Here is a 25,106-nt window from a genome sequence, read left to right on the forward strand (position 1 = left end):
CTCCAGCAGACTCTTGTTCAAAAACACCCCCCCCCCCCAGCCTGTTGACTGATAAGTGAAGGGGTAGTAGGACACTGATGAAGTTGCCCTCTCTCCACATGCCAATATGTTTTCTGCCAGCATATATGCATGGAGCAGAGCCCACTTGGCTCCTAGTACTGGCCCCTCTCCCAAGGCTGCTGTAGGGAATATCAAGGCAGTTTCAGGTATTTGTAATAGTTGCTTTTAAACTCCACTTAGCTTTTTTTAATAAATACACAACTGAATCTGTGTTCATTTGCCTGAAGTTCCGTGTAACGTGGAAATGTACACAGATATCAACACCCTTATTTTGAAAGAATTGTCATGATATGAAGTTAATTGCTTAAATGTAGGGTTGCACAGATACCAAGTACAGTACACGGTACAAGTAAGAGTACATGTACAGATACTTTTGAGCTCCAGGACTACACTAGAGAAAAATTCAAAAATTAGGAGGCAGCTGTCATTTGTAAGGAGCACACGGAGCTCCTGGGATTTGTACATCTCTGTTTTAATGTATGATTTTGTTTTTATAAATATAAATAAAGGGATGCACAGATACCAGTTTTTTGTAAGGAGCACACGGAGCTCCTGGGATTTGTACATCTCTGTTTTAATGTATGATTTTGTTTTTATAAATATAAATAAAGGGATGCACAGATACCAGTTTTACGAGTACGAGTACTGGTACTTGCCAATACAGCCTAATGATTTCAGGACAGTGGTGGAGTGCCAGAGCCAGGTCCCAGCTGCAACCACTGCAATCCTGGTAGTTCTCATGAAAATGCCAAGTATCGGCACTGGTACTCGAAAAGTATCTGTGCATCCCTACTTAAATGTGTTTTTGCAATACCCTGCACATTTGCATTCAGGCTGGGAGAAGAAGAGACAACATTGAGTCATTGTTTATTGCATTGCTTGGTGCTGTGAATCTAGCAAATTAATATTGCTGAATGGATGAAGAGATTGTAGAGATGAACTTATCATAGAGCTGCTGTCCCTTCACTATCACGGTACTAACCAAGTTGCCCTGCAGGGGTAGGCAACCTCAGCACTCCAGCTGCGGAAAAACTCTGGGAGTCATGCATGTGGCTGTCAGATTAATGCAATGTTTCATGGAACTTGTAAATTAACAACAGCTGAAATTCCAAGACTGCCTACCCTTGCTATTCTGTATTGGCTTCAGTAGATAAAGGTCAGTCCCTGCCCTCAAGACTTTGTCAGGACTTTGTATCATGTCTGGTATGGGGTTCTGGATTAGAGAACTGGCTTATCATTTTTTATGTAACTGTGAACATATATCTACCTGATCCAGTTTTCTTTTTACTACATTTATTGGAATACTTAAATAGTTAATTTGGTCAATGAAGAAGAGACTCAGGTGTGCTCTGCCAGCCTAAAGGGGACAAGTTTAATCTCTTCCAAATGTGCCCCTCATCCACTTCAGGTAGGGAAGCTGTAAGTGTTTGAATATGGAATGCATTCCCTTGGTTAGCTTGAAGTTTTCATTTTGTAAGGATTTCATCCATGAAATGTGTAAAATTAATAGAAGGAACTAAACTTCAAAGATTAACCTTTTTCCCATTGTTGTTTATATGGCTTTAAAAAATGGTAATCTCAACATTAAATGCACCGAGTTAGAAGAATCAGAATGACTCTTTCTGCGTCGCTCTTATTATGTATGAATTTAAGCCTCTTACCATGAATAATACATATGTGCATATAAAAGTGAATATCATTGGAAAAGGATAAAGTGCGCACAAAAATGGAACATATCGAACAATTCTCGTTAAAAAAAAATTTGCAGGCATGTTATGAATCTTTTGCCAGCAGGACACTAAAGCTGTTAGAGATGAGTATGGGCAGAGGTGTAGTGGTGACAATCTGTTACTGATTGATTTTGTTTTATTGCTAGTTTAACTTTACATGGACAAAAGCTCAGGAACACTTTATGTCAAACAGGTTCACTTTAGCAAAGTGGGCAGCACAGTGGCGTAGTAGTTAGAGCTTCTGTCTTGCAGCACTGGGGGTCCCTGGTTGGAATCCCGGTCAGGACACTATCTGCCAGGAGTTTGCATGTTCTCCCCGTGCTTGCATGGGTTTCCTCTGGGGATTCCGGTTTCCTCCCACACTCCAAAGACATACTGGAAGGTTAATTGGCTCCTGTATGCATGTGTGATAGGGACCTTAGATTGTAAGCTCTTTGAGGGCAGGGACTCATGTGAATGTGCAACTATGTAAAGCGCTGCGTAATATTGTCGGCGCTATATAAATACCAACAATAAATAGATAAATGAAGCCTTCTTCTCCTACCATCATGTGACTGAGCCTGGGTGACCAGTCGCCAAGCGCCATTGCTGTCAAGTGGGAGGAAGGGGAGTGCAATACATGTTTGTACGAAAAATACTGTTGGAACATTCGATACTGGCATCAGAAACTTGCCGATTGTCGGTTTGAAATTTCATTCAGATTTTCGCTTCTATTTAACATTCTATTTTGTAATAAATGGAGTTTCCTGACAAAAACCACATTGACTGTTAGAAATTTGGCGATTTGAGAAAAAATTTCCAACATGCTCCTTTGAAAATTTTCGGGAGCATTGTCATTTTCACCTGTCGATTTCACCATAATAATTGATAGATATTCGAACAAACGTTCTGAAAACGACTACTTTGTGAAATTTGAACCGTGCATACTTAAGTAAACCTGTTGCTTTTCTGTTCATGGGCAAATCCCAGGTTCACAGACATAGGGGGTTATTCACTAAAGAGCCGAAGGATCAGCCATAGCTTCGGCTCTCTTTGGCCGCCGGAGCCCTTTGCTTCAGTCGAACCGAAGGGCTGCTGTATGGGCTATTCACAATAGCCAAAGCCGAACAATAACAACTGGGCAGAGCTGTGATGTCATGCCCGGCTCTGCCCAGTTGTTATTCATTGGCCGGGACCTGCTAGAAGACTGTAGAAGGTGCTGGCCAATAGGAAACAGTTGGGCGGAACTGGCTGTCACCGCGCGCTCCGCCAAATTTTTATTAAAAAAAAAATCTTTAGTTTTTTTTTTTTTTCCATTTGTTTACATGTTTTAAATATTCTTCAACTTTTTTTTTAATTTTTTTTATTTTTCACTTATTTTCTATTCTGCTCGGTACCATGGAAATACCGAGCAGAATAGCCAAGCCGAATGCCGCTCGGCGGCATTTGGCTGTTCACTCACTGTAGTTCGGCCCCTATGAGAAAAGGGGCAAACAGCAGCGAGTGAGCTGCCTGAGCTTCGGCACAGCCGATCCAGATGTTGGATCAGCTCAGTCGAAGTGCTTCTGCACTTTTGCTCAGCTGAACATGCAGAGCATGTTCGGCTGACCGAAGGCAGCCGACCTACGGCTGATTTCAGCCGACGTACGGCTGAAAGCAGCCTTACTGAGCCAGAGGGAATAGCCGAACGGCAGCTTTGTGAATAACCCCCCATAGTCTTTAAATGTGGAGCAAAGGAGAAATAAGGGATGTTGACCATAGCAGCCAACAAAATTACTCTTTGCACAACTCTTTTTAAAAAACACATGCCATTGAATTGAAATGCAGTTTGGACTGCCAATGTGCTTGTCAACTCTTATTACAGAGGCCTATAATGTTTAGAAGTTGCTGCTTCCTATTTTGACCACCATGGATCTCTAACTGATGCTTCTGCAAATCATGCTGCATGAGTTGAGTGGCAAAAATGATAAAGACCTTTACAATCTGCCTCACAGAGATAGCAGAATCAGGCCTGACACCTGACTTTGTCTAGTCCTATTTTATTTTGGTCCCCTTTAATATTTTTTTCAGAAAGTGTTAAAGGTATCATATGTACATTTATTTTACAAAGTTTGACCTCAAATTTTAAATGTATGCAATTTCTATTTTCATCAATGTATGCATATTCTCATCTTTGGAAAGTAAAAATAACAGGGGCCAGTATAGGCTCTTTATTGACCGATTCCCTTAAAAATGCATGCATTAATGTATGTGGTGTTGGTTTCATTTGTTTTTGAAGGCTTTGAATGGCAACATGCAGGTCAAACTATGAGAAATTCAGCATTTAGACTATTCCAACAGGCCAGATTTAAAGGTATATCATAATTGCTGCCAGATATCTTAGTATTTAACACTGCAACATGCAATGCCATGAATATGTATGCATACATGTACATAAACTCTCATTAGTTCATGTCACAGTGCCACCTCTTACCCCCATCAAGCTGGGCTCATGTTGCTTTACTCAATTCCTGTAAATGGGGGTAAGCCTTCATGGAACTTCAACTTACAGGAAGCTATTTTCTGATATCATTAGGATGCTGCTGAAATATAGACTACATATACTCTATACATATATACTGATGCAACATTATAGCTGAACCTTTTTTTTCTTTTAATTAACTAAAATGTAATTGAAGCTTAAATCCAGAGCAAGTGCTATTTTTTTCTAAATGTACGTACTGTTGAAATCAAATCTGAATATGTTTTACTAAGGACTTCTACAGTAAACATCTACGGTATGCTGTAATGTGTGCCGATGTATATTTATAACCAAACCTCCCAGATCAATACATTTCCAAAGATCCTTCTGTTTTTCACTTTCTTAGGCTTATGGACGAAGTTCCGAGTTCAGTCACTGCATGGTTGGGTCAAGAAGATGGATGTAGTAAGTGTAAATGAGATATAGTAAACACTAATTTGTTGTTTCAAGATGTGATGCAGATTGTTTAAGCACCAATGTTTCACTTCAATAGGAAACTATCATAAATGCAAGGCATCTAACTGTGCTCTAAGGAGTGTATGTAATGAACTGTAACAATGGCCTATTAATTCTGCTGGAATCCAGCAGCAATGGTCAGAGGTGCTACGTGAACCATATTCCTTTCTCTGCAAAATAAGACACTCGAAAGAAACCTAATGTTCAGGAATAGGGAAAAGGCTGTATTTATATATGTTATAAAACGGAACAATGTGCTATTGTTCTTCTCCTCGCTGAGACTTGTTCACGCACAATGAGCATGCAATATTAAATTAATTTGTGTTTTCCAATCAGTGAGAGTGCCAAAATACCCATATGCAAATAGAAATTTGTACTGCCATATGGTAATGTAATAAACATTACATTACCCTCTGGGGCCAAAGTAATTTTACATCTTCGTTGCCAAAGGGGCCGTTCATTTGTCACATAGGGATGCCCTGGATGTCACTGATATAACCAAGAGTAAAACAAGCCTACCATTTTCAATATTGTGGTACAGACCTGTAATCCTGAGGCCTGTTCATTACTGTCAAAAAAAAAATTCTTAATTAAATATGACCATATACTCATTTGTATTCTCATTTGCAACCAGCAGTTGGAGCTGCAGACCCCTTTTATGTGACTTTAACCCTTTCAATGCCACCGACGTAAGGCATACGGCAGAAAAACTGTTCCCATACTGTCAGGTCAGTATGCTTTACATCGGTGGCATTTACCATTCTGCTATAAGCTCAGTAAATGCCACAACCCCCCCGGCATCTGCAGCATCTTCTCCCTGCCTGGAGCTGCTCACGGCAGGTATCTTTGTCTCCGTTGATCCCCGCTGCTCTCCCCCGCTTGTATGGGCAGAGGCCGCAGGGATCCGAGTAGAAATGGCAGGCGAGGGGGACGGAAGAACGAGCCGCTTGATCACGATGATCGAGCAGCATTAAAGAGCAGTTGAGCGGGGAGTTTTAGGGTGACAACGGCTGTGTGCGTGGCCGAGCCACGATATTTACCGATCCTCTATATTTACCGATCCTCTGTGCAGAGCAAACACTGGAGTGATCATCTGTTATCTACAATGCTTGTAAATAACTGGGGACTCATAGTACTATGTGTCCCCAGTTATGAAAGAACAGGACGTGCTTTACACCACTTCCTGTTCATTTATGACTTTCTCAATGGGGAGAAGCACTCACTATAGAGGCTTCTCCCCATTCAGAAACTGGTGGATACTAAATATTTTACTATCAACAGTTTCTGAATGAATGGGAAGCCTCTGTACTGAGTGCTATACGCTGCAGTGCCTTGTTAGAACGCATCGCAGTGCTTGATTTTTTTCTTTTTAAGATAACATTAATTTAACTGTGGCAGCACATGGCAAAGCTTTGTGACGCATTGCTGTGCGTTGTGATACCTTGTGTTGCAATTAAAAACGCCTGTATCATGTTCTCACAACACAAACACCAACACAGCGCAAAAACGCTTTGTAACACAAAACGCTTATTTTACAGCGTTCTTCAATTTTTTTGCCGTTTCGGAAAAAGTCGCAATTTTTTAAATGTACAAATATTTGTTATTTATTAACTCAATACAGTTTTTTATCTTTTTAGATTTAGTCAGAATTTTTTTTGTGCACTGATTTTAGTGTGCTTTTATCAATTTGAATTTTGTATTTTTATCGGTTTAATATTAAATGGATAAACATTTGCGCAATTATTGCAGGGCCTACAAATTTAGTAGCACCATCTTTTTATTCTACTGGACCTGTGCTTCCAGAAAATATATGGTTTGGGGGGTCTTTTACAAACGCTAGCAACGCAGCAGTTGAAAATCAAATCAATGGGAAATATTGCAAAAATGGTGTTGCCATCTGATGTGTAAAGCGTTCTGGAGGGCTTGGCAGTGCAAGGGCTAAAGGCATCTTGTTTTTTGGTTGAAATAAAAAAAAAAGAAATATAAATCTATATCCACAAATGTTTTACAGCAGTGACTCATTCCCCTGAATATTCTTCCCTGCTGCTCTGTTCATACAGCTCCTGTTCAAAATGTCAGTCCTAAAGACACTGAATAAAGATGGATATATTCTATGTAAATTTTGGCCGGTTCTTCATTAACTGGCTAAAATTCGCACAATGGGTGCCGCTGTTGGCACCCTTCCGGCCGGCATCCCTCTATCAGCTGAAAGCACTTTTACTGTATTCTGACAGCAGCCGCTGGCTGCTGTCAGAATACAAAGGAAACAGCAGGTGGATTCCTCCATCAATGCTCATAAGTGTTGGTGGAGGGATCTGCTCTATTTTTTTCATTCAACCCGTGGGTTCAACGAAAAAATAGTAGGGTGTATGGCCAGCTTAATAGTATTTGTAAGTCCTAACTGCGTATTGCGTATTACCATTGCTAATCGCCGGTAGCCTCTTCGCAGCCACTTCATGTCTACATGTATGCATTAGAGCAACTTTTGGATGTCATTTCTCAAGGCGGTTTTCTGTACAGTGAGCATCTTCTCAACCCTGTGCAGTCTCCATTGGAAAAGCACGCAACAGGGTTACAATGCAGAAGAACAGGGGAGACAGGGGCAGAGGGTTGTCACACTATAACAGGAAGTACCTGTATAGGGTGTTTTAGCTGTTTCAACACATAATACACAGACATGTTCTCTTGTTGTCCCCATCAGGAAACCCACCCTGAGGCCAGGTTCACACTTGCACGATCTGTGACCGCGTGCAATGGTGCACGAAACCGCACAGTGTTTTCTAATGACACCCCATTTGCAAAAAAAAGCAGCACGTTGCAAAAAAAGGTTCATGTGATGGCCACGCAGAAACCGCTGTGTGCGAGCACACACGTTCACGCGGCCCCGGGTCCCCCAGGTCTCCACCAGCCCTGAGAAAGGCCATGCAGCTATCACTGGACTGCATGCATTGTCACTGTGCTGTAACAAAGGATAAAAAAAGGGTAGAAATAGGTATTTAATAAAGAAAAACAAATGGCAGTTGTTCAAAATACAAAGTGTTGTATCATACTAAATGACTTCTAGTTAGGGTTTAAATAGTGTTTTATACACACAACCAGTTGTATATAATTATTCGTATTTTTTTTAATGTGCCTTCTACTTCACATGAATTGCAGCATGGACAATTATGAGTGGGTGGCTGAGAGATGTGGCTTCCCTTTTTAAAGACTTTTTTTGCTCCCAGAACTGAAAGTTGAATGCTAGCTGTACAATGTGCTCTGCTTTGGGGGGTGCCTTAAATTACTGATGAACAACTGAATCTTAAAGAAGTGTTGGGTTTATTTACAAACAGGGATATACATACATTCTAATTACAATTAAGGGAAATGGAGAGGGGATTTGGAGGGGGTCAGTGGGGATAGGAATTGTAGAGTCCAGAAAGACTTGTCTTGTCCAAGTGGTCACCAAGGTTACCATTGTTCCTGCTTGTGCAGATGATTACACAGGAAGAAGGTTCCATCATATGTCCCTGCCCCCATCCCAGCATGTATGCTGCATTGCTGACACAGGTATGGGAGGTAAATACCAGCAGGGTCGGGCTTATCCCAGGAGATAAGACAGTCCGGCAGATCTTCATTCATCAGTGTCCCTGCCCCAAGAACCCTTTTGATAGTCCTCATTTGCATATCACACAGCCACGTGCTGATTCAGTTTGGGATATCAAGGAACACCTTTATGTCAAAGCTTTTCCATAGATATTGATTTTATCGTCTCCAACACTAGCCATACATATTTACATTTCTGTCCTTTAGCCAAAAGAGTTTTAGGAGGAGAGAAATCAATCAATTCTACCATCCAAGCTAAATGTGATGTAGAAATATCCCCTACTGGCTATTGTATTCAGTCATCCGACACCAAGGGCTGCCTGAATACCTGCACAGGGACTGCATCTGATTGGTTGCAGTCACTGTTTGGCTAACAAATGTCCTTCAATTTTTTTAATCAACTTTGCGAAAATGGGTGGTCCCAACATGGCCACCCGTGGCTTGAAATTTGGCTGATTCAGCAGGAACTGACCGAAATATGAGCAGTGTATGGCAAGCTTTAGAGTGTACAACTGGCTCACTTATATTAGATGGGTAGTCTTGGGTAATGTGCACCACCAAGACATAAGGGAATCGAGGCACGTTTCATGTATAGTGGAATAGCTACCCTTCTTTGATCATGGTTTTGATCAACCACTAAACACAGTTGTTGTTAATAAACTACTAAAGTAGTAGTATTACTGTATTGCAGTGATATCCCCCTGTATGTCAAAGCTGTGTAATGGCTTTTCATACTCTCTAGGGCAGGGATGTCCAAACTCCGGCCCTCCAGCTGTGGTGAAACTACAAATCCCATGATGCATCTCTCTCCAGGAGTCATGTCTGTGGCTGTGAGTATCTTGCAAAGCCTCATGGGATTCGTAGTTCCACCACAGCTGGAGGGCCGCAGTTTGGACATCCCTGCTCTAGGGCCTTGTTCACTTGGTGTAAAAAAAACAGGCATTTGCTTTGCATTTATAAAGCTTCCCAAACGCCTGTTCTTTACATGAATAGCGAACTGTCTAGAGCACGTCACTTTGCCTTAACTTTGATCCTGCCTGCAACATTTGTCAAGTTTGGCATCTTGCAAAACCTACCAAGCTCCTAATTCAAATCAATAGAAGTACTCTGCAAAAACAAGTGTCATAAGGCACCCAGTGAGTGTTTGCGGAGTATCACAACAATACTCTTTCCTTGTTTATTCCCCTAAAACGTGAAATAACGCAATAGGCATTTTTGTGTGAAATCAGCCTAAAGTTTGGTAGAAGCAGATTCCAACTCAGGCCCCCATCGTGTCTTCCAGAACATAAGTGACTGCATCTTCTGCATCTGTGGACAGACTAGTTTTTAGGGACTCCTAGGTTTAGAAAGAAAAAAACATATGGTTGTTTAAGCTTTTGTGTGATCTTGCAATGAAAATACAATTTTAAAGAAAACCTTTTCTTTTTATATATTTGTTTTGGGCGGAGGAGGGTTGACCACCAGTGGCTGACCACCAGTGAAATTGCTGATGATTTAAAGCAGGAGTGGGCACTCCAGCTGTACAAATCTCATTAGACATTGCCAGACTCTGACAATCACAGGCACGACTCCCATAGACAGATGCACAGGCACGACTCCCATAGACAGATGCATGATGGGATTTGTGGTTTCACCACAGCAGCAAGGCTGGAGTTTGCCTACCCCTGGTTTAAAGTGACATTTATTAAACGTGATAACCTTAGTTTACTAAGATGGATGAGTAGTCCGCAACAGTATGGTGAGTGAAAAAAAAAGTTTATACAATAGAAGTATGATAATACATATTTTGCATTTGAATACTTTTTTCTAAATATAAACCTTTTTTTTTTTTGCAGTAAAGCAACTCGGTACGAGATCCCAAATTGTCTTTTCCCCCAATTCTTCTAGTAATTCTTGATGTATTTTCATCCATTGGTTCTCAACCTTAGTGAGACCAGGACCCAGCAATTTTCTTCTAAATCCTTCCAATGCGCTAACAATAAGAACAATAAGAGGCCATTTACTTTTTTGTGGTGTGTTAAAATTAGGGATGCACCGATATCAAGTACAGTACTCGGTACAAGTACAGATATTTTTCCAGCTCCAAGACTAGACTAGAGAAAAACTCAAAAGTTAGGAGGCAGCTGTCATTTGTAAGGAGCATACGGAGCTCCTGGGATTCGTACATCTCTGTTTTAATGTATGATTTTGTTTTTATAAATATAAAGGGATGCACTGATACAATTTTTACAAGTACTGATACATTTTTGTTTATTGTCATGTGACAGTTTTTCTGTGGCCTGTTAATGTGCGTTGTCTTAAGGCATCCTTTTCAAAATGAATGGGCTGCGAATGCTACTTAAAGTGCCCGTGTGTTGCCGCGGGCTGCTCCATTGCCAAACTTTATAGAAAAAGAAAGTCTATATCTCTCATGTGTCCTTATCTGCATTGTTCCGTCTACTACCAAATGACAGGCCTGGGGCAAAAAGATACAAATATTTTCTCTGTTGCCGTTTATTTTAAAGGTTTTGTCTTAGATTGACAAAAGGCAAACATGCAAAACAAGACTTGAAAATACGTGTTTTTTTTCGGGTCCTATATTTCTGTGCACCTATTAAATCCCTAAATCTGTTTTATGCATCTTCAGATGATGTAGCCAAGTTTATGGCTGAAGTCAGAACTTTACTGTACAGTGTGAAGCCAAATTATAAAGGACTGAAGGAAATCCTGCTGAAGGCTCTAGAGTCTGCTGGAACCAGACTTAGTGCACCGCTTATTTTCTCTCATCAGAATTCCACCTCGAGAAGGCCCACAGCTCCTAAGATAAAGGTACACATATCTCCAATTTTAAATCTATAGACAACTGAGCTTATACTTGTTTCAACTCCGTACGAGTTCAAGCAATCTCATATTAAAGTGATATTAAAGTCAAACTTTTTTAAAGCTATTTTAAATGCTGAATAAATCACTTACAGTTGATGCTGCTCCTTGATGTTTAAAAGTTTGTGTCCTGCAGAATCGGCTGGCCTCCTGAGCACTGGTCCTGATATCCTGTTCTAGGGTGGCTCCTTTGCCTTGCAGGATCCTATGGAGCCACCCTTGTGTGTGCTAGTTTGTGTGTCTCAATAAACACACAGACACAGCAAGGCAATCCTTTCTTGCTCCCTCCTCTCCAATTCTGCTTCTCCATGCTAGTAGATGGACAAAGCTGGAGACTGCTTTGCCCCTTGTGATCTTGTACAGGACAGGAAGTGGAGATGAGAGGGTTGGAACTGTTTGGAAACGTGATGGCTGTAAGTGCTCGGGCAAAAATGTAAAGAAATGCTTTTGCTGGGCAATATATATATATATATATATATCTTTCTGATCTACATTTTTGAAAAAAAAAGTTTGTTTCATACTACTGTAAAGGAAATCTCTAGTGTGTTTTTCCAGTATGTATTTTGAGCTGTTACTGAACAATGTATCTGTGGCTCTGTGATGTGTGCTAGAGGTTATTCCATCTATGGTTGATCTGTCTCTCAGTCCCAGAGCTTGGTGGGCATCAGTATTGCATGCTTTCTTTTCACTGTTTGTTGATGGACAAAGCCATTGTACCTAGAAGTTTAAAAAAAATGAAATGCAGGGGGACACTGAGTATCGAGGAAACACTGCTCCATTGGTAGAAGTACAGTACTTGCCAAGTACACTCTAGTGAAGAACCTAGGCTTTGTGTGAACCACATGACTGCCACTCCCTCCTCCGGACCCAATCAGTTGCTGAAAGGCTCATTACCCACCCCACAGCTATATGTCACAGAGGGGCTGGGAATGGGCAAATTCAGGCAAACTGGTTTTGAATCAAATCAAGGCAGACATCCCAACCTGCAAAACCTTATTTCAGGGAGGTGCCCTTCTCATTTCAGGGAGGTACCTTCTATTTGTGTGAGATGAATTGCAGGGAGCTCCCCTCCACAGCTCAGCAAGCAGCCAACATTCGGAAGTGTGCCACTCACCCTCCCTGCACTCTCCACAGGCGTCTTCTATCGGCTCCCCCCGGCACGCATCACAAGGTGTCTGCAGAGCTAGCTCAGGGACCTTTGTCTCCAGCCAATCACAGGCTGCCCTGCCGTGCCTAAACCCCTCCCACTGACCAGCCACAGGATCTGCAGGCACAAACTTTTTTTTCCCTTACAGCTAAAAACGTTATTTATACTCAGCAGAACTAGTGAGCGCAGCACTAGTGGCCTTACAGAAAGGCTAGAGAGGAAATCAACTGCTGGATAAGCCACATGGAAAGTGTTCTCTGTTAAGTGAATCATTATAGGGCTTAAGTGACCTGTAGACTTTCCCTGAGATAAGAGGAGAAAGATTGCATCATTATGATGCTTCTCTACGTTTGACACATGGGGTGTGTAAGGCGAAGCTGTGCTTTGCCCATGCAGGCCAAAGCAAGAGGTTCATTTTAATGCTAATACTCACCTTTTACTTTGCACCCCTGATGTTGTGTTAAGTTGCTGGGAGTGAAGAGAATACCTGATACCTCCAGCTATGGGGTCATGTGACCGACTCTTCTTCCGTGACACAGTGTGGGGACTTGGCAGTTTACATGATGGATGAGGAGGGAGTCTTCAGTCCTGTGTAAGATCTGACGAGATTGACTTTGAGCTCACATAAGTTTGTCTTCTGCTCACCCCTGGTGGCAAATAGTGTGGTGAGGATGCATAGAGAAGAAGGTAAGGTAAAGGGAAAATCTACAAGAAGGACACAGACAGAAATACAGATCTATGAAAGTAGTCACTCGCACTCCATGATATTAAAGTCAATGCTGTTTATTGACTGAGATAACACACAGCTCCTTAGCAACGTTTCGAGACCATGCGGTCCCGTCCTCAGGCAAACAGGTCCCATCCTCTCTGTTTGCCTGAGGACGGGACCGCATGGTGTCGAAACGTTGCTAAGGAGCTGTGTGTTATCTCAGTCAATAAACAGCATTGACTTTAATATCATGGAGTGCGAGTGACTACTTTCATCTATCTACATTTCACGGAGGCATCCGTTGTCACTACCGCACCCACCCAGTTGGATTTGGGTTTTTGTCCGGTCAGGAGTGCGATGGGACAGGAGGATTAAGAAATACAGATCTGACTGGGTTTCCAGCCTTCCCTAATTGAAGAATAACATTTGTATTTGTGTGTTGCTGTTGGAGAGTTACCTCACATCTTGTCTGCTAAAATGTTGTCATCAGGACAGGAAGTAAGGCTAAAAGAGAACCCCAAAACCTTATGGAATTCTAACCCTTCCGGACTCTATCCCAAACTAAGAAAAAGAAAAGTTATGGCTGGAAATGCACTTTGTTTTACTGTTTCTGTATTAATCAGCAATTAAACTTGTGGGAAAACGTGTTTTTAGTTAGCGGTGGCACAGTCTTTTAGTACATTATAGAATATCTTCAGAAAAGACCTTAGGATATCTCCATGCCACCTAGGAGTTTTATTTCCTTCTCCATTTTCTCAAAAACAAATCCAACTGACATGTAAATATGTCAGTGGGGGGAATTTCTCAAAACTGAAGCAGACAGAATCTAGTGCAGTTGCCCATAGCATCCAATCTGCTTCTCTCTTCCGTTTGTTGAGGTATTTGAACATGAAAGAGAGAAGCTGATTGGTTGCTATGCACCGCTTCTTCAGATTATGTCCGCTCCAGTTTAGATAAATTCACCTCATTATTTCTTTGCGCTAATTAGTAATTAGTACCCAAATAAAAGCCGTTATTTCTTATTAATCTGCATCAGAAACCGCTCGTTTTTCTGCTACACCAGTCACCTCCTAGAACCTCCCAATTATTGTTGGTCAGTTTGACAGCCGTATTTTATGGAGTGATAATCTTTGTGTTTGACTTCCACATTCACAATTCTGCAACAGTTAACATGTGTGGTTAGTTCAGCTGATCTAGGCAATGAAACCTTTGATGAATTCTCCAAAAATTACTTTATTTCTATGGCATTTTCATAAAAATGGTAGAAACACGCATCTCCTACAAACAGTAACAGAGCCAGCACATTGACATTGGTTATGGATGCAAGGCTCATTATGACAAACATTTGAAGATGTCTTACAATAAACGAGGAGTTGAAATAAAAAACAGATTTTTCAATACGTTTTATATTGGTCTTTGCCTGCTTGTAAAATCGTATCCTTAGCCAGTCTTTGTTATTTGTCTAGGCCTCCATGTACATAGAGCTTCTGCTGTATCCTAAAGGCTAAGGGTCTTATACTGCAGTTGTCTCTAATGGACTTATTCAGTAAGTGGTGTAGAGAAAAATAAGGGGATTTATTATAACTGGAGTAGACAGAATCTAGAGCAGTTGCACATGGCAACCAATCAGCTTCTGCCTTTCATTTTCAAAACTGAAGAGAGAAGCTGACTGGTTGCTATGGGCAACTGCTCAACATTTTGTCTGCTCTAGTTGTGATAAATTCCCCCCAAAGTCTTTTAGAGTAATGTAGTGTGCAGGGTTCCATGGCAACCAGTTACTCATATAACAGTACTACAAGATGGGTTCGGGTTGCTTGCTTTGGGTACTTCTCCTGGCACTGTGCTTCTTACACAGTTTCACTGAATTAAACAGTTTGAGCCTCAACTCTCTCTGGTGCCGGTCTCTGATCCAGCGCAGACTCCACAGTGTCTGTCCACCATGCACGCTCTTGGCTGTGTGCATTGACTTCTATTGAGGCTCTCCTTCTCCCCGCCAGTGATCTCCACTGCACATGCACACGCCCAGATCTTCATGCACGGCCGTTCAGTGAAGGTGGATGCTGCAGATGGGAGTAAACAGCGGCAACAGAGGTAAGTATTTACCTAATTGGTAGCTTTTTTATTTTTTTAAATGTTATTTGCATATATCTACTGCTTGCTAGCAGTAGATATGTGTAAAATAAATTAAGACTTTAATTCTACTTAAACCCTTAGGGTTAGGGTTTGTGGCGGAACAAAAATGTTCCAAGCTGGCCAGTTCAGTGTGCCTTACTTCGGCTGCATTTACCTTCTGCTATACGCTCATGGTTGCTTCAGTAACCATAAGTATATAGCACAATGGTCCCTCTAACTGTTCTGTGTATATGAATGGCTGACAGTCAAAGCTCCCCCCCCCCCCCCCCCCCCCCCCCCCTCTCCTTTCCCCTGCCACTCTGCAGCTCTCTCCTCCCCACTGGGCGCCGACTGCATGATCCAGTCTGTGTCCCCTTTGATGCCTGCTGCTGGCACCCGCCTATTTCGGCAGGGATAAGAGGTAAGACAGTGTTGATTCACCTGCTGGTTGGAAGGAGAAAGTTGCGGGGAGCATCAGTGACAGGTGGGTGGAGCATTTCAGGATGCCGAGTGGAGGGTTGGCAAATATGTGAAATATTTGCCAATCCTTCCCTTTTATGGAACATACACCGGTACTGATAACTCCAATGTTGGTTCATAACTGGGGATATAGTAAGCACTTACTATATCCCCAGTTATGAATGAACAGGAAGTGTTAAACATCACTTCCTGTTCATTCATGAGTGGGAAAATAGTAACACTTACTATCTCCTCAGTTTATGAATGGTCAGGAGATGCTCATAACAGAGGCTCTCCTGTCCATTCATAACTGAGGAGATGGTAAACAAACTATGTCCCCTCAGTTTGTGAATGAACAGGAAGCCTCTGTACTGAGTGCTTCCTGTTTAGTGAGTGCTGGGGCTGCAGAGAAGGAGATTGAGGTCTGTTTAGACTCCTGATATTTCCCCCAAAGCCCCCTGACAGTAATGTTAAACAAAAAAAAAAAGCAAATAATATAAAAAAAGTTAAAATAAATAAAATCACCCCCTCCCCCCACAACATACACATGCAACAATGTGAACCATGAAGCGGTGTGAATGATGTGGTGCGTGCACAAACGGCATGGCAGATCAGGCATTACCACAACACATTAGTGTGAGGCTTCTTCCCGCAGGCTTGCAGGCTCTTTAAATTTGGTGTGGCTGTGTGGCTCCGCCCACATCTGTGCAATCCATTCAAAGATCCTTTGACAAGATCTGTGAGTGAAACAAGTTCCATCAGCCACTGCAGCAGAGGGACTTGTAGTTCTTAATGGAGTACGTACAGTAACGTCACTGCACTTGTAGTCCATTGAGATTTTCTCCCATTCATGTTGCTGCATGTCCGTGCCTTAGTAGGAGGAAGAGTCTACAGGAGCCAGAGCATTTCCCCCGTGATCTACTGATTGTAATTGCAATGCTTTACTGGTTCCTATGCAAAAAAAAAAATTATATTGTAATGATATTATAAAAAATATTGCAAAATAATGTTTCTTTATGAAGAAATGTGCATCTATTATTTATTTTTTGCAAAAGCTGAAATTTTCCTTTAATATTACTAGATGGAGTCTATTTTATAACAGAGAGTGGATAAAGCTATCTGCTCACTGTTACACACCGCTGTATTGTTCCCCAGCCCGCCTTTTACAGCCTTTCATAAAACGCAGACCACACTGGATTTTGTATCATGTAACAGACTTCTCTCTGCTTAATGCTGTGAGGTCAGTCACATGACTAGGCTTTCCTCCGAGCTTTTTGGACTTTTTTTTTTTCATTTAATTACGCACATGCATTTTAATAATGGTTTGCTGGCTTTGGGCCTCGAAAACACATTTACAAAGTACTTTGATGTGCTTTTGTAAAGCAGTTGTACGATTGCAGTAAAGTCAGGTATACATAGTACGAATTCCGGCGAGTTCCTGATGAACTGGACGAAATTCGCACAGTGGGCACTGCTGTCGGCACCCTTCCATCTGGAGAACAGAGCTTGCAGCCCGTCAAAACAACGGGGGATTCCTCGATCAATGCTTGTAGCACTTGGAATCTGTAATATTTTCTTTGTTTAGCTCGCAGGTTGAACAAAGAAAATATGTGTGTGTGTGTCCACAGGCCCTGCTTGTTGCTTTATAAATGGAGCTCTAGATGTATGTGTCCTGCCTGGATGCTCATAAAATGTGCAGCTGGACATAGACACCGTACATGGGCTTCTGTGCTAGCATTTTTTTATGCTCCATCTCCATTATCTCAGCAGCCAAAACAGACAATCAACATCATTTTAGACTTCTGCTGTGTGCAGTTAATGGGAATTTACACAAAGCATATTCTAATAAATATATGTGTAGAGTAATTGAGGTCTTTACATATGGAGCAGTTACTTCAAGTACCTCTGTTCACTTAAACACCTCAAAAATGCCAGCAACCATCAGTAGCAGGAACTGAAGTTGCTATTTGCATATTAGAGCTCTCAGGGTGCCCTGTATCTGACCATGCTTGTAGGCACATCTAGATGAATGTTGTGCATGGCTACACAACAGTGAACAGAGGATCATAAGGAAGAACTTTAATCAAAAAGCTGATTTAGGGCCCATACACACTAGGTGCAAACTGTTGGCGCTATATGAATCCTGTATAATAATAATATGCACCATGCACTACTTCTTTTTTACTGTATTGTGGTACCGTGCATTGTGTTGTGATTGATCGACGTGAATGGCAACACAATGCATCTCATGCACTGTTAACGCATGATAGGTGCGTTGTGTGGCATGTAGGAATGTACCGAATTATCAGTGGCCGAAACATTTTACCTGAAAATGGTACTATTGGCAACATTTCGATAGAAAAATACAGTGCCAGTAATACGGTGCCTCCCACGCAGGAGCTTTCACTGCTCTGCCGCCACCTCCTTCCCACAGCAGGCAATGGGCGGGAGCAATAGCCAATAGCAGGGTGACAATTGCACCGGTCTGCTGTCAATCACCAGAAGACCGAACTTAAGAGAAGACTCAGTTCTCTAACAGGCTTTGCCCACTGCCCCCGCCACCACCATTGTGCTTTACTATACTAGGCCAGTGACGCTGGCAGTGGGCAGAGCCTGTTAGAGAAATTAGTTCTCCCTCTGGTCCATACCTCCGCTGATTGGCTGTGGGCGGGACCAATAGCCAGCCTGCTGTTGGCTATTGCTCCTGCCAACTTCCTGCTGTTTACATCTTTTTGATCACAGCGGCTAGGTGGGAATGAGACGGTGGGGGTGCTGGAGGCGGGGGTTGTTTGTGGCAGAGGCAAGTTGGGCATCGGCCAAATTTTTAACTTTTGGTTTCGGCCACACATTTTCATTTTGGTGCATCTCCAATGGTATGGGGTGTTAATCGCATGGAACTGTTCCATTAAATGGTTATTAAACCCTCATTGGTTTTTGCATATATCTACTGCTAGCAAGCAGTAGATATATGCAAAACGATAAAAAAACAAAAAACTTTTTCAAAGAGTTAATACGTAAGTAGACCTGTGTCTCTGCCGCACGCTCCCGTAGAAAGGTCTAAAAATTTAACGGGCGGCCGCAAAGGATCTTGGGGCGGGCACATGCACAGTTCACATCTTCGGGCGGGAGATGAGGAGAGACACAAGGTAAGTATATGGAGCAGCGTGCACCTGCACAGACTCCATGGGACATCAGAGGAGAGGAGGACAGAGGAGTCGGTGCTGGATCGGAGACTGGCCTCTGGAGGGACAGCTGAAAACTACAGGGAAGATGATCGGATTAAGACGCATCATTTAAGGTAAGTCCTTACATTAGCTGTGTGTGTGTGTGTGTGTGTGTGTGTGTGGGGGGGGGGACACTTTTGCCCTTAATGTCACTTTAACGCATCACATTGGTGAGAAGCTGCTAAATTATTTTCCTGCATGTACTTACAGAGGGAACACCCTCAAAAATGATGTGTCCATGTTCACTCCTTCCACAGTATCTTGCTAATTGGTAACCCTCCGAGTCCTAATACAAGATCAAAGAAGGAAACATATAATATGGGAGTGGAATTTTCCTTCCTGATTCAAACCTACTGAGCTGTGATATGAGGAGGAGTGGCCACACACAGAAGCTGAAATATGTTTAGAATGTAGCTTTGTTGCACATTGTCATTTGCTCTTGTTCTATGTTTATTACGATAGGCCAAGGGGTAGGCAAACTCCAGCTGCATAAGAAATGGATATGTCAGGATACATAAGCTGTATTCAAGGGTTTTGCGTGCTGTGATTTGACCTCAAGTGATATGCAGACTTTTGGAAAGGCAGAAAACCAAAAACAGCTTAAATTGTATTGAGCTTTGTGGCCATTTGAGATGCAAATAGTGCTTATTGTCTTCTCTTTAATAAAACAATTACTTCAATCCTCACTGGAAAAACTGAATGCAGCATTCCACTTTTTTGTCATTCCTGCTTAGCATAATTAAAAGCCCGAGACATTGACCTTTTTCAAATATATTGTGCGCAGAAGGACAACCTTTTTTTTTTTATCCAGTGCACATGCAATGTGGAAGGGTCAAGATGCCTTAAATTTTTAATATATCTTATGAAATTTGGCCACGGGATAGTGCACAGCAGCCAAGAATGCAGGGTGCAAACCAAGAAGAATGATGGGCTGATAGATAAACGGCGATTCAAGCATCAGTACACAGATGGTTCTGATTTGCTGTGTTTTAAGCTGCTTAGACTGAAGACATAAAATATCCTCCTAGTCATAAATTAGCTCTTTGGAAGGAAACCTTGGCACTGGAGCTTTACAACCTTCAATTAGTAGGGGAAGAAGAATTTGAATGACTGTGGTATTGACATCTGTAGGCTTGCATAGTAATCATTCCTAATAGAAATGAATATCTGTTTGATGAGGTTTTTGCATGGCTAATTAGCCACCATTGAGAATATGTAATTTTTGCATGATCTCCCGATTGTTACCTTTCTCTTATGATACAATTACATTTTATTGTAGCAGGGGACACAAAGACCAATAGAGTCACAAGGAATGGAAAACTGGAGAAAGAATAGAACCAATATTTTTAAACATTTCAGTTGAAGTGGAGGAAATGTGACCACCTAGCATGGGAACAATTTTTGTTTTGTGTGTAGTTTTAGTACGGTTGGGATTTTTTTTCTTCTAAGGTTCTCGATGTGCCTTTCCAAAATTTTTACATTTACTTATTATTTTTTGAATTACCAATATAATTGTTTGCTTATTTGAGTCCTATTTTCTCTTGCCCCTTACAGACTTGGCTGTAAATAAATAAAATCTTCACTTTCATCTTTTTTGAATAAAATGGTCAACTTAGTTTATTAATCCTATTTAAAATGTAATAACAATGATTACATTTAAAGTGCAGTGCTACCCACATTTTTACCGCTTCCCTCTGGCATTTGGACTGACATACTGGCTATTTTTGGGCTTGAAAGAGGTGACTTCCTTTTTATCGCGGTTTTAGTAGTACTGGAGATTGATGGAATTAAGTAAAGCTACATTAACACACGTACAGTGGAGCAAGTGGAGGCAGCTTGTGAAAATATGTATTAAACACGAGCATTTGGATTAAAGCAATTATGAGTCACAAGGACTGCTACTCATCCACATTAGAACTGGTCAGATATCCTGCATGGAAAAGCAAATATAGGGATTAAAATAACATGACCTAAATCTGTTTTTCATATTAACTTATTGATCTGAAATAAAATAATGCAAACTACAGCGACTTCTGGAATATTTTCCAAAGTGGTTAATAGTAAACTCATGTGGACTGCTTAAAAAAAGTTGAATTGTGTTTTTGATTTAAGCTGGCCATACACTGTTCTGTTTTTCGATCCAGGAATCCCCTGCTGTTTCCTGTTTTTCGTTTTGTCCGCAGCCGCTGTCATAGTACACCAACAATGCTGGCAGCTTATTGGCTGCCAGCACTGTTCGTTCAAAGATTTTCCATCTGGCTCCTTTGATCAGCTGATCGTACTTTGCAATCTTAAACTGTGCTGCCATGTTGTTTTTAGAGAGAAGAGGCTTTGTCCTGGCAACCCTTCCAAACAAACCATACTTGTTCAGTCTTTTTCTAATTGTAGAAGTCATGAACTTTAACATTTAACATGCTCACTGAGGCCTGTAGAGTGTGAGATGTAACTCTTTTTTTGCAATTTCTCTGAGGATTGCATAGTCTGACCTTGGGGTGAATTTGCTGGGATGTCCACTCCTGGGAAGACTGGCAACGGTCTTTAATGTTTTCCACTTGTGAATAATCTTCCTCCAATGTAGAATGATGGACTTTGAATGGTTTGGAAATGCCCTTCATAAAGGTGGCCATACACTTTACAACCATCGCAAGACCTTAGTCTTGCGATGGTTGTAAAATAATTAAACCATACGATCTGCCCATCTTGGCAATGCTGAACGGGCAGTGTGAGCATGCGCACACCGGCCCGTTCCGCATTTATCTCCTGAGCACCGTTCAAACCAGACGAAAATTTTAAGATTTTCTAGCATGCTCCTTAGACAAAAGACGTGCGACCGTACAGTAGAAACGGTCGCACGTCTTCATTCACACTGCACCATTCTCGTACGATCGCGGGATTTCCCGCTATTCTCGTACGAGAATCATGCATTGTATGGGCACCTTAACCCTTCCCAAATTGATGGGCAGCAAGAATTGCTTCTCTAAGATCATTGTTGATGTCTTGCCTCCTTGGCATTGTGTCAACACACACCTCAATAGTCCAGACCAGCAAACTGCTAAAACTTGGGCTTTTATAGAGGTGGTCACACTTTCTGATGATCAATTAATCAATGACATCTGATTAGCAGCTCTTGGCTACTACTTAGCCTCTTAATTCCTTTGGAAGCAGTAACGGTGTACTTAGTTTTTCACACATGGCTTCTCCATTTTGACTTTGTTTGTAAAATATATAATGAAATGGTGTAATATGTCATGTGGTATTGGTTATCTGAGGTTGTATTTACCAAGTGTCAAGACCTGATGATTATTAACACACACACACACACACTTTGATAGAGGATAAGGAGAGAATGATGCATTTTACCTGACACTGTTTTAGATGGACAGTTATTATAGTTCAGGCAATAAGTGTTAGCCAACTATCCAGCCTAGCATACTGTTGGGCCATGTTTTGGAAGAACAGTCCTTATAGCCCCAATACAATTTGATCCTCTTAAAGCTGATTTCCTGGCAAACAGCTAAATACAGAGATGAAATACATATCTGAAAGCTGTTTTACCGGCAAGTGGATTTGTATTTCTGTCCATTCATTTCTACGTTTGGGGGCCTCTTCCCACCTTAGCATTGCATTAAATGCACTATACAGTGGGGGTAATTTATCAAAACTAAAGCAGACAGAATCTGGAGCAGCTGTGCACAGTAAGTAGTCAGCGTCTCTTTTCAGTCTGTTCAGTTAAGATTTGAAATTAAAAGAGAGAAGCTGATTGGTTGCCAGGCACAGCTGCTCCAGTATTGATAAATTTCCCTCTGTTTTTAGCGCATGCTATCACACAGCACCTAGCGTGCGTTACCATATAATAGGTGCATAGCATTGCCATTCATTTAAATGACATCCTAGTGCACCTTTCAGAGGTGATTTACTAACCTAAACACACGCACGCACCAGGTGCGTGTGATTTTCACACAGCAAAACGTATTTATCAACCAAAAAGTCTCTAAAAGCATATTTCCACTAATGCCATATATGTAAAAATCATGCACATGATGCATATATAATGCTGCTTCACAGTTTAGACAAAAATGGTTAGCTCATGCATTTACATTCCTGCATTCATCAACGCAAGCAACACAACATAGAGCTAATTTACACAACATCACCTTGCAATTCATGCAGGGCTTTGCACAACACACCTGCTGGGTGTGTACACATTACAAAGGTGTTTAGATTCCACCCATAGATCATGCTGGGAGGGAGCACACTGCAGAGGTGTATACATGTTCGTTGTGTGTTTATAAGGTTAGTAAATCAACCCCCATGTGTTGCAGTGCAACGCTGGTACAGAAGTACCATGCATCGCGGTGCAAATAATTTGTGCATGCACTACTTTTCTCATCACACCCCAAAGCATCACACTGTATTGCTGTACTGCGCTCTGCATCGCATGGCCCCGGGAGGCGTATTGGGGTGCCATTTGAATGAATGGCAGTGCACCTAGCACATGGTACCACACACTAGCTTTGTGCTAAATGAATGGTATTGTGGTATGGTGTGTATGGGCCTTTGCACAGTTCAGACACACAGCACAGGCCTTCATGGCAGCAGAGGGGGACCTGACCTTTTCTTGCTGCAGTTTCACTTCAATGCCTTCTCCCTACCATCACCGATGAGCTCCTTCCGTCATTCTCTCCTTCAGTCAGTATGATCCTTGCCCAGCCTGCAGCACACCTGATTGGATCCTTGTGCTGCTTATCGTCTCTGCTGTACAGTAGACTTCAGGAGGCTAGTACCAAGCCAAAGTCAGGGACTCGCACTGCTTTCCTTTAAAGAGAAAATACATGTAACCCTTTATTGAGGCTTAGATGCGAAGACCAAATTCTGTTAACTTGACAATAGCTCTATGGCTGTTTAAGCTGTTTGACAGCACACACAGTTGCACATTCCTAATTCTCTGCTGCAAGGTCAAGTTCACTTTCATGGCAAGGGGCATCTTACATTGGCAGCTAAAAAAAAAGTGTTTTGTGGTCATGAAGTGGTTAATAATGTATTAGTGCAGCAGGGCAGTCATTTGTGCCTTCTATATCTGCCTGAAGTTCAGCTTTTAGCATGATTGATACTGTACTTATAATGTCAGGAACAAAGGGAGAATCTAACTTGTACCATAGCTGAAACCAATCAACAGTGACAGTGGCAGCGTTTTGTATTGTAAGCTCCAGGCAAGCAGCTACACACATGGTTGAAATACGTGCACGCCTATTGATTTGTGATCTTGGCCCGCTCTTATTGGGAATCAAACCTTCACTAAGTCTGTAGGATCATTCTGCTGCTTTGTGCTTTTCCAGGGTCAGCTCCCTACTCACTGTGCAGGATGTGATAATGCTGATACACTGTTCACTGAGGAGGCTGGAGGCAGATAGGTGACATAGCAAGCTGCATTGCTAACCAAATAGATCAATTCCTCAATTAGGGACATTGTATGTGTAATGCTGGCCAATACGGTTTGTCTTAAAGGAGAACTATGAGGTGAGTGCTTTTCACTCACCTCATAGTTCTAGCCGACCTGTGACAATGAGACTGTCACAGGTCGGCTCAGTAGATCGGGAGGTGAGCGAACATATACCGGCGTTCGCTCACCTCTCGATCCTGTCACGGCTCTCTGCAGTATTTCTGTCCATTCATTTCTACGTTTGGGGGCCTCTTCCCACCTTAGCATTGCATTAAATGCACTATACTGTGGGGGTAATTTATCAAAACTAAAGCAGACAGAATCTGGAGCAGCTGTGCACAGTAAGTAGTCAGCGTCTCTTTTCAGTCTGTTCAGTTAAGATTTGAAATTAAAAGAGAGAAGCTGATTGGTTGCCAGGCACAGCTGCTCCAGTATTGATAAATTTCCCTCTGTTTTTAGCGCATGCTATCACACAGCACCTAGCGTGCGTTACCATATAATAGGTGCATAGCATTGCCATTCATTTAAATGACATCCTAGTGCACCTTTCAGAGGTGATTTACTAACCTAAACACACGCACGCACCAGGTGCGTGTGATTTTCACACAGCAAAACGTATTTATCAACCAAAAAGTCTCTAAAAGCATATTTCCACTAATGCCATATATGTAAAAATCATGCACATGATGCATATATAATGCTGCTTCACAGTTTAGACAAAAATGGTTAGCTCATGCATTTACATTCCTGCATTCATCAACGCAAGCAACACAACATAGAGCTAATTTACACAACATCACCTTGCAATTCATGCAGGGCTTTGCA

The 25,106-nt window shown here is 41.8% G+C and overlaps 1 protein-coding gene across 1 annotated transcript in view; it reads left to right on the plus strand.

The window, feature by feature from the left end:
- Positions 1-25,106, plus strand: part of LOC108795111 (serine/threonine-protein kinase VRK1-like) — a 75,491-nt gene that overhangs the window by 41,692 nt on the left and 8,693 nt on the right. Inside the window, exons 9-10 of the mRNA XM_018566302.1 lie at positions 4,637-4,695; positions 10,958-11,139. Coding sequence (XP_018421804.1) covers positions 4,637-4,695; positions 10,958-11,139 — 241 coding nt within the window. The remainder of the gene's footprint in view (positions 1-4,636; positions 4,696-10,957; positions 11,140-25,106) is intronic.

The sequence above is a fragment of the Nanorana parkeri genome, unplaced genomic scaffold (assembly GCF_000935625.1).
Source record: "Nanorana parkeri isolate BGI_ZX_2015 unplaced genomic scaffold, ASM93562v1 scaffold934, whole genome shotgun sequence".
Taxonomy (NCBI): Eukaryota; Metazoa; Chordata; class Amphibia; order Anura; family Dicroglossidae; genus Nanorana; species Nanorana parkeri.